The sequence below is a fragment of the Syngnathus typhle genome, linkage group LG3 (genome assembly GCF_033458585.1).
Source record: "Syngnathus typhle isolate RoL2023-S1 ecotype Sweden linkage group LG3, RoL_Styp_1.0, whole genome shotgun sequence".
Taxonomy (NCBI): domain Eukaryota; kingdom Metazoa; phylum Chordata; class Actinopteri; order Syngnathiformes; family Syngnathidae; genus Syngnathus; species Syngnathus typhle.
In genome coordinates, this window is record NC_083740.1 from 788,103 (window position 1) to 802,116 (window position 14,014).

Below are 14,014 nucleotides of genomic sequence, written 5' to 3' on the forward strand. Positions count from 1 at the left end.
CAGCGTTGCGAAACATTGAGCCCGGCGAGTGTTTTCAGGGGCGTGACGGAAGGCCGTCAGGGTTGGTCCGTGCTGCTCAAGGAGCCGGCGCAATGGGTGGAGCTGGAGGGCTCAGACTACGTCCTGGACCTGATGTCCGACCTGGAGTTGCCTGCCCTGTTCCCCAAGCACAGCAGCTACTTTATCATCTCCGCTCAGGAACCGGGACGCGTCCGGGCCAATGCTAGCATGTAAGAGACGGACGCTTAGTTAGCCAAGTATGTAGTGTTTTTAAAATGGGGGGGCAAAGGTCTTCCTGACATTGTCTGACTTGATTTTGTAGAAGTCTGCTGGGGGGCAACTTTGACAGCAATGATGGATTCATACCGTCGGCCATCATTGATGGCCAGGGTAGGCACACACACACATTTACATACACAACTGTCGTGTGACCCAAGCAGGTATGTTCTCCTTAGACCTGGAGCTTCATCCAGGAATGGATCACTTCCTGGATAGCCTGTTTGACCCGGTGCTGTCCGACGGGAGCGCAGTAAGTTGCCTCTAGGGAACTTCATCGCGGCTTGCGTCCTTCACTCGCTATCGGAAGCAGGCGACAGGAACGGACGCGTATCAGATGTGTCGGACAGAGCGAGATTAGGTTACCCGGTTGGCGCAAGCGGCGCGGGCACCAGATGGTCGCGGTGATTTCACGAAGCTGGCCGGCCGGGCGACGGTGGCAGCGGATCAGCTTACCGGGCGGGAACTGACACTTGCCTCACGCACGCACGCACCCACGCACGCTACTTGACTCATTTGTGACGCACGAATGCTTTGATTGAAGATGGAAAGCAATACGGCGCTACATTGGTTCTTCCGTTACGTTAGCTCGATTACATCCAAACTCCTTTGGGCAGATTATTTTATTAGCAATTAGAATTGCTTAATGGCTTTTTGGGGGTAACCACTTAGTTAACATGATTACGTAGAAACTAGTGAGCTTCTTTGATTACATACAAACGAGTTAGCTTCTTAATTGGTCAGTTAGCTTTGTTTTTTAGCATGATAGTCATTAGCGCTCGCTTAGTCATTGGTCAATGACCGAGTCTTTTGTTTAACTGGGTTTGTTGGCTGTTTGTGGTCGCTTAATTCAGTTCAGCGTCAGTGACTAATGGTCTATGTTTTTGTAGCGAACGCGAGAAAGGTTAGCGTCATCCACCGAGTTCACGTGGTGTGTCAACATCTCAACTCCACATACAGCACTTGCGTTTTAGTCTTCTTTATTATTGATGGCCCAGGCCTTCTCCAAAGCTTTCCCTCAAGTATAAGCCAGCATGTTTTATTCACCACAATCCAGCGGTAGGATTTGGCCTCCGCTCGGCGCACTCGCCCCGACCGACCGACCCGCCCGGCCCGCTTCACAGCTGACGGATTTGAAAGCATATCCGACAAACGGTGCTCAAGACATTTTCCCTTTTACCCCGGCTCGCTGGGCTCATTCTTTCACGTCAAAGCGAAGAACATCATTTTCAAACAAACCTGATGTTTTCCCAGCTACCCATCAACCAACCCGTCTAGATATCAGCAGAATTTCTTTTTGGTTATTTGTCATAGCTTTACTTCTTTTCGTAATAATTATTTTTAATTTAGCAGTTTCAACACAATGTCATTTTACTAAACGATATTTATTTGATTTGATTTGCTGGCATTTGTCATGCATTTTCCTTCCCTTAGCAGAGACTGCCTGGAACTTATCTTTGTGGTCCCTGACAGGACGTGGACTCGGCGGCGCTGCTACTGAGCAGGTTGAAGGGCCGCGGAGGAGTTGGGTGGCAAGAGCAAGGCCCTTCAGGCGGCCCCCCGCCTCCACCTGGCGGTCAGACCCAAAAACGAAAACAGCACACGTTGTAAATCACGCGAGGGACACAAATGATGTTTGTGTGTTCGGCAGCTGTTCGTGTGCTTCCCGTCGGCGGCGTGATGTCACTTCCCTTTGCGGCCCCCGTGTCCAGCCCCCCGAGCTCGCCCATCACGAGCCCCCCCTCCAGTCCCCTGCTCCAGCACCCCCCCAGCCCGTACGCCGCCGACATCCCGCCGAGTCCGTACGCCAACGTCCCGCCCAGCCCGTACGCCAACTTCCCAGCGTCTCCCTACGCCGACGTGGGCCCGCCGTCCCGCTCGTACCCTCCCACGTCCGAGCCGGACCCTCAGACGGCCGACGGTCAAAATGACAGAAGCGGGAACACTTCACCGCCACAGGTCACCGCCGCATGAAGATACTCAGAGACAAAAAATACTCAAAGAGAATTACCGTAATTTTCGGACTATAAGTCGCGTTTTTTTTCATAGTTTGGGTGGAGGGGCGACTTATACTCAGGAGCGACTTATTTACACATATATGGGTTTTTTTCACTTTTTTGGGCATTTTATGGCTGGTGCGACTTATACTCCGGTGCGACTTATAGTCCGAAAATTACGGTAGCCATGTTGAAAAAAATTCAATCACACTCAGATTGCAAATGATTCTCATGACATGGCACCTTTCTTTGTTGAATATTAATCAAAGTTCTCTTTTGGCAAACAACTTATGCAATCATTATGAATAGAATCTTTGCACTCATGAGTCCATTTGAAAGCTCAGGCTGCGTCTCATGACGTGAAAAGGGACAGCGGTCCTCGGAGGAAAGCTCCTGGAATTCCCATCAATCATGACAAAGCGGCCAAAACGTTTGGTGAGAATCACACGTTGGCCTCTCTCACGTCTATTTTTGTCCACTTTGATTTGTGCCTGTTTGTTTGTGCGCGAGTAGCCCCCGTGGCCACGTCTCTTGCCCCCCCTGCTGGCGAAGTGGTGAAGTACTCTGCTCGGATTTCTGATCAGATCGTGCCTAGTCAGGATATTCAAGGTCAAACTTTTATATGATTCAACTTAAGTATCCATTTACAAATAATATCTAATCAATATGATTTTTTTTTTTTCTTCCAGAAATTATCAAGCGGTACAACTCGCCACCTCCCCCGATGGAGCCATCTGCCCCCGGAAAAAGGTCGCAACATTATTATTTTTTAATTACGGTCATGTGAGGTCAGGGCACGCGTGTATACGTAATTGTGGTATATTTCTCATATAGGAGACCAGAGGGTAAATTTAAGAAGAAGCAAACGGCACGCGATGAAGCTTTGCAGATCTTAAAACCACAGATGGACAACCGTCCTGATCCGCAGGTGCTCGTGCCGACGCACACACCAAGACAGTTAGACGAAAATAATATTCAAAAACACTTACTTTAAAACAGAGGTGGGCAATTCCAGTCGTGGCGGGGCGGACCGGTCCTGTCCGTCCGTTGGTGTCCTGCATGTTTTGTGTGTCGCCCTGTTGCAACACACCTGATTCAAATGATCCCAATTGCTATCCAGCTTATGTAGACGTTCCTAATTATCTGAATCTCTTAGTGGTCTTCAAAACGCTGAATGACAGTTGTAGTCAAATTTGCCACTCAATCTCAACCACTCAAAGACCTCAGCAAAAGTCAACACTCCAAGACAGCGGTACTTAATGACGCTTGCTGTACTTTTAGCTCAAGCGGCCTGTGGCCCCGCCCCCCTCTGCATCCGCCGTTCCCAAGACCACTTCCCAGCCCACCGACAACACAAAGAGCAGAGCGCCTCGTCGTCCGGTGCCGGTCCCGCCGTCAGGTCCTCGCACCCTTGACCGCGCCTCGCGCAAACACTCCCGGTCACGTGACTCACGTGAATTTGGACCTACCGCAGTTTCTCGAGAGCTTCCGGTGGAATCGGAGAGCATCCAGACCAAAGTGCACCGGAACGCCAATCAGGAACACTACACCTACACCAACGTTGCATGGAAACTCTACCTGAGGAAAGAGGTGCCTAAGCCTTCATTTGTTTGGACTGTGTGACCACACGGTACGTTGAGTGAATTTCTTCTCGGCAGGTCTTCTATCCCAAGGACAGCTTCAACAATCCGCTGGTGCTGGACCTCATTTTCAAACAGGTGATGGGCAACATGGCACTCAAAGACAATGTTACACTCAAAGAGCCGACCAAGTAGACTCTCAGTCAATCCGTCGCGACACTCAACTTGACTCCTTCGATGTGGCCGAAGCAACCCTTGTGACATGGCACTCAAAGACACGCTGCCTAAATGACCTGACACTCAAAGACCCCGAGTAGATGCCCAGTCATGTTCAAAGGTCCGTCGTGATACTCAGACACTTTGAAAACCTGACACTCAAAGACACTCACTCCTTTGATGTTGCGACGTGGCACTCAAAGACACGCCGCCTAAATGAGCCCACACTCAAAGACCCGAGTAGACCCTCAGTCACGTTCAAAGGACCGTCCTGACGCTCAAAGATACTTTTAAAATGCAACGCTCAAAGACACTCCTCTGACTCGCGGCCCTTGTGATTGCGATTTGCCACTAAGCTCATCAAAGCATCTCCAAATATCCTTTGATGATCCTTTTTTTTTTTTTTTTTTTTTACATTTTCTGCCTTTCTTTTCCCGCGGCTTGCCGTCACCGCTTTGTCGCCGATGCGGCCGACGAAAAGCGGCGTGCTTAATTTGCGCGCTCCTCCGCAGATCGTCAACGACACCCTGTCAGAGGCGTGCGTCCGCATCCGCCGCGATGAAAGGCAGCGGATGAAAGCTCTCTTTGGTAGTCAAGTCTCTCTCTTCTTCCCACGCCACTTTTACACACGCTTTAACACACTCCTGACGCATGTGTGCGTGGGACTCACAGATGAACACGGGGTGCAACCCAACACGGATCCGGTGGAGGAACACGTGAAGAAACGCATCGTCGCCGCCGCCACGGACACCTGGGAAATCTACTTCTCCCGACTCTTCCCGGCATCGGTGAGGGTGCCTGGGGGGGGGACAAAACCAAAAGAAACATCGATACATAGACGTACAGTATGTAGAGCGGCGGCGGGCGGGCGGCTTTTTCTGCGTGCAGGGAAGCGTGGGAACGGGCGTGCAGGTGCTGTCGGTGTGGCAAGGCGGCATCAAGCTGCTGAAGACGGTGAAGAGCAGCGCCGCAGCTCCAGACTACTTCCGAGTCCTGCAAGCGTACACGTACGGATGCCGTTGCAAATGGCTACGGTCATTCACTGCCATTGACGCATAGAGACGTCAAAGATCAAATACAACTTTGACGTCCGTACGCGTCAATGACGAGGTTCTTCACCGGTCCGGTGACTCCAAACTGTCCCCCTGTCTCAGTTTTGCCGACATCCTGTTTGTGAGCATCCCCTCGGAGAACATGCTGGAGTTCAACCTGAGCAAGGAGAAGCTGGTCTTGTTCTCGGCCAAGGCGCCGCAGGTGAAGCGGCTGGTGGACGACTTCATCGGCCAGATTAAGAAGGACTCCCGGTACGCCATCGCCGAGCGCAACTTTGTGGCCGAGCGGCGACACCTGCTCAACTTGCACAAGGGCGACGTGGTCCGGCTGCAGGTTCTGGACGGCCTGGAAAAAGGTGGGTCGTGGCGGACGAGCCCAGCATGGGTGTGCGCTTCACGGCTGTGTGTGTAGGTTACAGTTATGGCTGTGTGGTGAGGAAGAAGGTGGTCTTCTTGGAGGAGCTCAAGAAGGACACCCAGGACTTTGGTGAGCGATGATGATCAACTTCTCAATGTTGCCTTTCCATTCACGAACCTCTTTCACTCCACGTTTGTCAGGTTGGAAATTTGGCGCCGTGTTTGGTCGTTCCGGCGCCTTTCCGTCCGAGTGCGTCCACCCCGTGGCGCCTCCCGACTTCCTGTCCCTTCCATTGGACCGCAAGGCAGAACCCCGAGGCGGGGCGGAGCGGTTCGCCGGCTCGTCGGCCGTGGCCGTCGCCGTGGCGTCTGCCGCGGCCGCACACGAGATAGATCAGACCATCGAGGTGCGAGGACACGCCACACAAACGACGTTTTTGGGCTTGACCTATCCGTGCAGAATTTGAAATTTCCCAAACTTTTCACAAACGAGAGACACATTGTCACTGAATCAATTTGCCACCATCTTTGTTTCGCTCAGAGGCTTTCTCCGGATGGCTCGGACGGAGACGAGACGACGCTGCAGGACAGTCAATACGACATGCTGGAGTTTGCCAGGAAGTATTTCAGACAGGCCGTCCCTGGGAGCGGGTAATTAGTTCTCAATCTATCTTCTGATCGATTCAAAATGAACAGCTACCAACTCATCTTGTTCAATAAACTAAATAATTTAGTGTGTTTTGATCCTGCTTTCAGGGACTCTTTGAAGAATAGGAACAAGAGCCGAGTCTCCAGGGAGCCTGAGGAGATGATCAAGTTCTCCAAGGTTCTTCATGAATAACATTTACTGTCTTTTTTTTTTTTTTGCCGATGCCTGTTGCGTGCTGTCTCCAGATTCCCCTGAGCGAGTCCCTCATCGAGCTCACCGATCCGGCCATGAACCGAGTGGCGGCGGACCTTTTCCTCTGTGCGTCGTCTAATTACATCTTACACAAAACAAATACAGCCTTATTGCAATTTAGAGGAAAATCAACTTGTCTCCATTGTGTAGCGGTGATGCGCTTCATGGGGGACGCGCCGTTAAAGGGGCTGACGGAGCAGGAAGTGGTCAGCACCTTCCTTAAGGTGTGTGCCCCATCACCGGACACTACAATAGGTACACCTTCTGACTTCCAGGTGTGTGTTCAGTTGGTAGGAGAGTTCACCGTGATGAGGGACGAGGCCTACTGTCAAGTGCTCAAACAAATCACAGCCAACAGCAGCTCCAAAGCGTGAGTTTTCCCTTGCACGCCGCACAATCCACGCGCCCGAGTCAAAAAGCAGACGTGTTTGTAGTGAGAGCTGCCAGCGAGGGTGGAGGTTGCTCTACATCCTGACGGCGTTCACTCGCTGCTCGGCCGTGCTCAAGCCCTTCCTGCTCAAATACCTGACGCAGGCCTCCCTGGGCGCCGGGGTGCAGTATCAGGGTATCGCGAAGACCACCCCGTGCGAGTCCGAACAACAAGCGGTCAAAGCAATGAGCCGTCCCAATACGTTTCAGGGATGGCCAAGGCGTGCCAGCAGAACCTGGACAAAACGTTCCAATACGGCGGCCGCTGCGTCCCACCCAACAACATGGAGCTGAAAGCCGTGATGGTAAAAGGTGGTCCTTTCGCACGTTTGCTCCGCCGGCGCTCTGACGTTGGTTTGGACGCCCTCAGGCTGGCAGAAGCTCCAAGCGTCAGCTGTTCCTCTTTCCGGGAGGCCTGGAACGCCACGTGAAGATCAAAACGTGTTCCGTTTCCCTGGAGGTGATGGAGGAGCTGTGCTACGAGATGGGCCTGCTCAGGTTGGAGGCCATCCAGGAGTACGCCATCTTTTTGGTCACCGACGGAGGTGCGTTTGAACAACTGCCGCAAAGTTTTGTACAGCATTGGCCACAATACCAGTAGAGGGCGCTGTGACCCGATAACCCGCTAAATATGTCTTTCCTGGTGTTAGCTGACATTTGTATGTTATCTATGAAATGTAACAAAAAAAAAATCACATACCTTGCCCGATGTGGTGGCTTGGACCGTCTCACCGGGTTTCCGCCTTCTGAACTCAACTGGTCCGGAACCGCTTACGGCATGCGCTATTATTAAAAAAAAAAAAAAATGTCACTTGCCCGGTCAGGTCAGAACGTGCGTCCGCTCAGCAAACACGAGTACATCCTGGACGCGGCCACCCAAGCCGAGCTGGTGGACAACAACTACAGCTTCTGGTTCCGACGCGTGGTCTGGACGCAGCCGCTGAAATTTGACAACGAGCTCTACGTCACCATGCACTACAACCAGGTACAGCGCATGGGCACAGGTAACGACAATACGCTCGTCATAGTTTGGCTGAAAAACTCCAAATACGTGTTCTTTGCTGGTGTCACTAGATCCTTCCGGACTACCGCAAAGGTCTCCTGAACGTTCTGCCGTCAGGAAAAGTTAGCGATCAACAGTTCCATCAGATTTCCAAGCTGGCCGCCTTGCAGCACAGAGCCAAAGACAACGTCTTCATCCCGAGCATGTGAGTCAGTCATCTGATGTTGTCCTTCAAATCCGCCTAGCAACAACTGACATGTCGATCAATCATGGATCTTGAGGCCTTCCAACACTTTTGGCGTTTTGCCACAGTTCAACAAGCATGCAAGGACAGACTTGTTGACAGGTTCGGCATCAGTCGCACGACTCGCGGGTCCTCTTATCTGCTGCTCTTTCATGGTGCAAGCGTCAGTGGAGCAGACAAGCGTGCCGACTTAAGGGGGAAAAAACCTGGAGTGAGAAGATGTACGTGTCTTTCGCAGACACGAGCTGTCGGAGTACATCGCGGCGCCGCTTTTCAAAAAGCAGCCACCGCAGCAGTGGGTTGCCATGGCCACGCAGCACATGCAGCAGGTCCAGAGCCTCAGCCCGCACCAGGCCCGAGCACAGTTCATGGGTGAGATCTTGAAATGGAATTCAATGAACAAAAAGTCACGAGTGCGCTGAGTGCCACAAGGAAACTTGATACAAACTTGAGCAGTCGGACTCCAGCTGCAATATTTGATTGGGAGCTCTGGGGAAATCATTTAGCGCTGTTCCAACGCTTTAATAAAAGTTGGCTGTCCGAGCAGCCAAATGAATCTTGATGATGTCCCGATGGGGTCGGCGTGCCCCTTATTAAGCATATGCAATGGGAGCCTAATCTGTGTGTGTGTGTGTGTGTGTGTAGGACTGGTGAGCGCGTTCCCCATGTTTGGCTCGTCCTTCTTCTACATCCACAGCAGCAGCTCGACCTCCTTCTACGCCCCCTGCATCGTTGCTGTCAATCAAAACGGTCTCCACTTCCTGCACAAAAGCACACACGTGAGAAAGCATGCTAGCAAGTTTATTGATGGACAAAAGGAGCATCAAGTGGCCACTGGGAACCAAAATGGCTGACTTCCTTTTTTTCCCCAAACTTTCCAAGTGTTTTCTGGAGTGGATTCTTGAGACTTTTTTTGCAGGGGCTGAATTTTCAATCTAATCCAGAGAGTACTATCTCCAACGTTGTGCCGTTTGTCCGTTGCAGGACGTGATGGCAGTGGTCCCTCTGTCCGAGGTGCAATCCAGCCGCACGCAGAGGCCCTCTGCCGGGGCCAGCTACCCGTACGTGGACCTGGTCCTGGGTGACACGGACACACAGCGCCTCATCCAGCTGCAACTCGAGCAGGTATGAAAAAGATGCAAAAGTCTCGCGGAGATATTTGCCCAAACGCCGCCGCCGGTGTTTTTGCGTAGGGGCTGGAGCTGTGCCGAGTGGTCGCCATGCAGGTGGAGAATATGATGTCATGGCGCCAGAAGCAGCTCACGCTGCCGCCCAGCGAGATCACTGTGTTGTAGTGCTCCACAGACCAGACCATGCTAAAATCTTGGTATTTTTCTTCATTGCACTTCAAGCTGCTATGCAAAAAAAAAAAAAAATTGCTTAGCTCCTTTATGTGGCTAATTAGCAAGCGTGCCTAATGCTGCGACTGGCAAATGTGTACATGTATTAAATATTGTAGCATTACTAGAAACTTGCTAACCAAAGATCAAAGTGTGTCACTATATTTTCTACATACTACAGTTTTACATGATATACATTTTGTATGTTTTTTTTGCCATTTTTTAAAGACAAAATGTATGTTATTTTGTTTAAGAAAATGATATTGCATGTTCAATATGTAATGTTTTAATGCAAAAAAAAAGTAAAAGTTCATCCAACAACAAAAAAGATACGGAGTTAGCTCATTTTTCCATTTTATCTTGGGACATAATTAGTTTTGTGGGTCAGACGCCTTGACGAGTCCCAAGATGGCCAAAGCGTCTTCGTGACACGTGACTGCTCTGCCCCCTCCAAGATGGCACTTTGTCACTGCGCACGCGCAAAGGGCTGGCAGGGTTACGCGAGTTGATTTGTACGTTGTTCTTCCCTCCCCCTTTCCAAAGACGGTGCTCGTTTCGGCTGTTTGGCAGAGTTTGCTGCGAAGAACGGGGAGTTTTCCCCCGAATTCCCCAAAGGCGATCCAGGTGGACACGCTATTATTCGGGAAATATAACAGACTTGTTGTGAGATGTCGCTGCGCGTATTTTTGGTGGCATTTTCAGGCGGCGGCAGCGGAGCGTCCAAGCCAGGCTAAGCTAAGCTAAGCTTAACTACGTCGTAGTGACGACGTCGTGTTTGACTTGGCTTTTACTTTTCCTTGGGAATATCTTCTGATACATCAAAACCTTCATTTTTGTCCGCGTCTCAAAGCAGCGGCGGAACGGCCGGAGACCATTTGCGGTCGTTAGCCTAAGCGAGCTACACCCACTCCAAAGCGAGTTAATTTTTGACGTCAGCTGGTCCAGCGGTCGGGACACCAGCGGAAGAATCCAGTGGATTTAGCAAATGCTGGCCGAGATAGTCTAGCTCAGCCACATCGGCACAAACTAGCCTAGCAAGCTAGCTAGCGAGCGAGTCAAACTTTCACCAGCACGGCCTGTTTTTCACGAGCATCGCTCGAGGCACCAGCGTTGGATTCGAACTCCTTTAGCTTGGAGTGCTAACAGCTAGCGAAAGAGGGAGCCGAGCCACATCAGTGTCAGTGCGGATTGATTTTCAAGTCGCCCGGCGGAAGAAGCTAAAGTAGACAGGCTAACAGGCGGCTTGGTTTTGACGTCACCCGCCCAGCGTAGTCCACGGGGCACCTGCGGAGGGATCTAGCGGATTCACTCCAAACTTGGCCTACCGAGCTAGCAGCAGAAACGCGGATTGATTTTGCTTGGCTGGAGCGGACTGGCGGCTAATGTTAGCCTAGCGCCGCGCGGACACAGACTGATTTCGACGACACTCGAACGGGGAGAAATCTAGCGGACTAGCTCGTGTGAGCCGACCCGAGCTACATCGTGACGGGCCGCTTTTGCCGTCGCCACATGACCTCCGCCAGCTAAACTTAGCCGCGCCTAGCAGCGCTCTCGCTCGCCCGTCTCCCCCTCTTCCTAGCAGCGTTGTTTTTCGGCGGAGCCAGCATGGCCACCAGCGGCTACTCCGACCTGCGCGACAAGCTCCGCTCCATGCCGCCGCACCGGGACGAGCACCGGACAAGCAACGGCAGCACGGGGCGAAAGCGGCGCCGCCGCGAGTCCGACGACGACGAGTGCGATCACAGCGACGACAGCGGCGAGCTCCGCGAGCAGGAGGCCCAGCGGGTGCGCAGCAGCGCCCTCCAGAAGAGCATCTTCACGCCGGAGGAGTGCGCGCGCATCGAGGGGAAGATCGACGAGGTGGTGGCCAAGGCGGAGGCCGGACTGTACCGCGAGCACACGGTGGACCGCGCGCCGCTGCGCAACAAGTACTTCTTCGGCGAGGGCTACACGTACGGGGCGCAGCTGGAGAAGCGCGGGCCGGGCCAGGAGAGGCTCTACCGCAAGGGCCAGGTGGACGACATCCCGAGCTGGGTGCACGAGCTGGTCATCCAGCGCCTGGTGTCGGCTGGCGTCGTCCCGGAGGGCTTCGTCAACAGCGCCGTCATCAACGACTACCAGCCGGGCGGCTGCATCGTGTCCCACGTGGACCCGCTGCACATCTTTGCGCGGCCCATCGTCTCCGTGTCCTTTTTCAGCGACAGCGCGCTCTGCTTCGGATGCCGCTTCCAGTTCAAGCCCATCCGGGTGTCCGAGCCCGTCTTTGTGCTGCCCGTCCACCGCGGCAGTGTCACCGTCCTCAGGTAAAGGGGGATTTTTTTTTTCTTCAACTTTGGAGTTCTGATTCTTTGCAGTGGGCTCGATTGCCATGTTGCTGTTTAGAATGAATACTGACAACTAACAGGAGGTTTGCTTTTCAGCGGCTACGCTGCTGATGACATCACGCACTGCATCAGACCTCAGGACATCAAGGAGCGGCGAGCCGTCATCATCCTGAGGAAGTAAGTCCAAACGCATCGCTCCATCACTTCATTATTGACCAATGGGTGGGAACTTTGAACCTCTTACGCAACGTGGGACTTTTGAAGGCCTCCGTTTGTCATCTAACGTGACCCGATGTTGACGTTTTCGTTCAGAACCAGACCCGACGCCCCCAGACTGGACTCCGACAGCCCTTTACGTTCGGCCCCGGTGGAGCGGCCGCCCCCCCTCAAAGCCAAGCGCTCGCATCGAAAGGCCGACCCAGACGCGGCTCACAGGTACGTGCGGTGCCGAGCGGCGACGTTGCAGAGGCAAATATTGTTCCGATGCTCGATTTCCGCATCTTGTGATGTTTTTTTTTGAAATTCGAAACCGAGGGAAACGCGCTGCCATTTTTGCCGCAGGCCGCGCATGCTGGAGATGGACAAGGAGGAGAACCGGCGGTCGTCCGGCCAACGGCGTCGCAGCTCGTCTTCGGACGACTACAGGAAGCGCGAGGCCGACTACGACAAACATCGCGAGAGCTCGTCGCGCAAAGTGAAAATGCGGCGTCACTGAGGGGCCCCACTTGTTTTCTAGCGGGAGAGCTGTTACTGTCTGAAGATGTACATACTTTGGAAAGCTGCTTGTACATAAGGAAAGCGGAGGTGTACAAATAACACTTGTCTTAGTCTTTTGTTTTTTTTTTGGTCTTCTTTTCCGCCAGCATTTCACACCTTTTGTTTGTTAGCCTCAAGCAGTTTAGGAAGATTGGAAATTTGGACCTCCTTCACGAGCGCCAGAGGCCGCCTTGTTGCTTTTTCTCTATTTTAGGAAGATTGGAAATTCGGACCTCCTTCACGAGCGCCAGAGGCCGCCTTGTTGCTTTTTCTCTATTAAAGCACAAAACCTTGCTCACAGTTTGTTTGCTGCTTTCGCACGGCCATTTTGCTTCAAGCTCGCTCACATCTTTAGTTACACATTGACAGAAATAACCCGGGCCACGCGCAAGATAAAACATTTGGGGGGAAACCAGTCGTGCTCCCCAAACTGCGAATCCGCTCGGGCTATTCATATTTAACTGCAAAAGACGAGACGTTGCCAGACATTTTTGATAACTTATTGTATTCAAATGTCAAGAATGTCAGCTGTAATTGGGCTGGAGTTCCTTTGTGGGGCACTGTGGCCATCACTTGACGCTGGCATAAATGAAGACCCTCATGTTTGAAAATATTTACATACTCAAAGAAACAAGATGAGTTGGAGTCAGATTCTAAATCTATTTGACCCCCATGAGTGTGAGTCATTTGCTTGCTTGCGGCGGGGGGTCCACTCTAAATAGAGTGCAGCGCATCGACACCATCGCAACAGGTGTAACAAAGCGCACAACACTGTTTGCAATTTTCCCCACTAGGTGGCGGGCCGTTCATTTCACGCCTTGGCCTTCAGTAATGTCCGACTCGGTCTAAACTTAAACGATTCCACATCTTTATGTCAAATTCCATATAGATTCAAGCAAAACAATTCAGTCCCTTCACTGAAGTCAGTGCACTAATGAGCCTAGTGGGCAGAACTATCAAGCGTTCATTTTATTTCGTAAATGTTGATTTAATAATAAACAAAGAAAATCACGTGAATATAAGAGAAGGAGAATAAAATGCTTTTTACTCACATGTTAGCTAGCGCGGGAGCTGGACGACTAATCTCGCAATAGCCACTTTTTCTCGAAATGTCCGTCTTGAAAATGGCGATCAATTACTTCTCCACCTTGTGGGTTGAAAAAATAAATAAATAAACATCCAGCGAGATCTCCACAAATGATCGTTTTCGCTCGTTCAAGTCGCCAACGGGACAGCAGCTTCCGTTTGCCAGGTATCTAATTAGTGCGTATCCAATCAGGACACGAACGTGATACCTGTGAGCTGTCGCAAATCTGATTGGTTATCAAAACTATTTTGAGAAACTACCCATATATAAACTATCTGTCACTAAGTTTAGAGCCCTAACTCGATTTTAAAACTCCATCCCAAGTTAACTCTTTTCCAAAATATCGCGTTTTATTATGAAGCGTGAGCGGATGTCACCGGGATTGCTCATGCTTTTAATTTTGAAACCGGAAGCCGCGGGGGGGTCCGAGCACGTCACACTTGACCTCAGCG

At 51.7% G+C, this 14,014-nt stretch overlaps 2 protein-coding genes and 1 long non-coding RNA gene across 3 annotated transcripts in view; 2 read left to right on the forward strand and 1 right to left on the reverse strand.

The window, feature by feature from the left end:
- The window catches only part of myo15ab (myosin XVAb), a 25,684-nt gene extending 15,976 nt beyond the window's left edge, over window positions 1–9,708 (forward strand). Inside the window, 32 exon segments of the mRNA XM_061273858.1 lie at window positions 39–230; window positions 323–390; window positions 441–529; window positions 1,750–1,852; window positions 1,928–2,235; window positions 2,618–2,708; window positions 2,787–2,882; window positions 2,963–3,023; window positions 3,108–3,201; window positions 3,555–3,672; window positions 3,748–3,863; window positions 3,932–3,991; window positions 4,582–4,657; window positions 4,742–4,857; window positions 4,958–5,076; window positions 5,224–5,477; window positions 5,534–5,608; window positions 5,680–5,885; window positions 6,020–6,129; window positions 6,235–6,304; window positions 6,373–6,445; window positions 6,530–6,603; window positions 6,667–6,749; window positions 6,814–6,944; window positions 7,019–7,113; window positions 7,179–7,353; window positions 7,633–7,793; window positions 7,883–8,016; window positions 8,294–8,427; window positions 8,701–8,834; window positions 9,040–9,180; window positions 9,249–9,708. Coding sequence (XP_061129842.1) covers window positions 39–230; window positions 323–390; window positions 441–529; window positions 1,750–1,852; window positions 1,928–2,235; window positions 2,618–2,708; window positions 2,787–2,882; window positions 2,963–3,023; window positions 3,108–3,201; window positions 3,555–3,672; window positions 3,748–3,863; window positions 3,932–3,991; window positions 4,582–4,657; window positions 4,742–4,857; window positions 4,958–5,076; window positions 5,224–5,477; window positions 5,534–5,608; window positions 5,680–5,885; window positions 6,020–6,129; window positions 6,235–6,304; window positions 6,373–6,445; window positions 6,530–6,603; window positions 6,667–6,749; window positions 6,814–6,944; window positions 7,019–7,113; window positions 7,179–7,353; window positions 7,633–7,793; window positions 7,883–8,016; window positions 8,294–8,427; window positions 8,701–8,834; window positions 9,040–9,180; window positions 9,249–9,350 — 3,859 coding nt within the window. The 3' untranslated portion in view covers window positions 9,351–9,708.
- On the reverse strand, window positions 4,596–13,996 carry LOC133151102 (uncharacterized). The gene is made up of 3 exons (XR_009713858.1): window positions 13,528–13,996; window positions 7,509–7,591; window positions 4,596–4,867 (listed from the first exon to the last, which is right to left on the reverse strand). It is a non-coding gene; the product is annotated as an uncharacterized LOC133151102 (long non-coding RNA).
- Window positions 9,890–12,769, forward strand: alkbh5 (alkB homolog 5, RNA demethylase). The gene is made up of 4 exons (XM_061273857.1): window positions 9,890–11,698; window positions 11,816–11,896; window positions 12,032–12,154; window positions 12,281–12,769. Exons 1-4 carry the CDS (start codon window positions 11,001–11,003, stop codon window positions 12,432–12,434), a joined length of 1,056 nt encoding a protein of 351 aa, XP_061129841.1. The 5' UTR covers window positions 9,890–11,000; the 3' UTR covers window positions 12,435–12,769.
- Window positions 13,997–14,014: the final 18 nt, after the last annotated feature.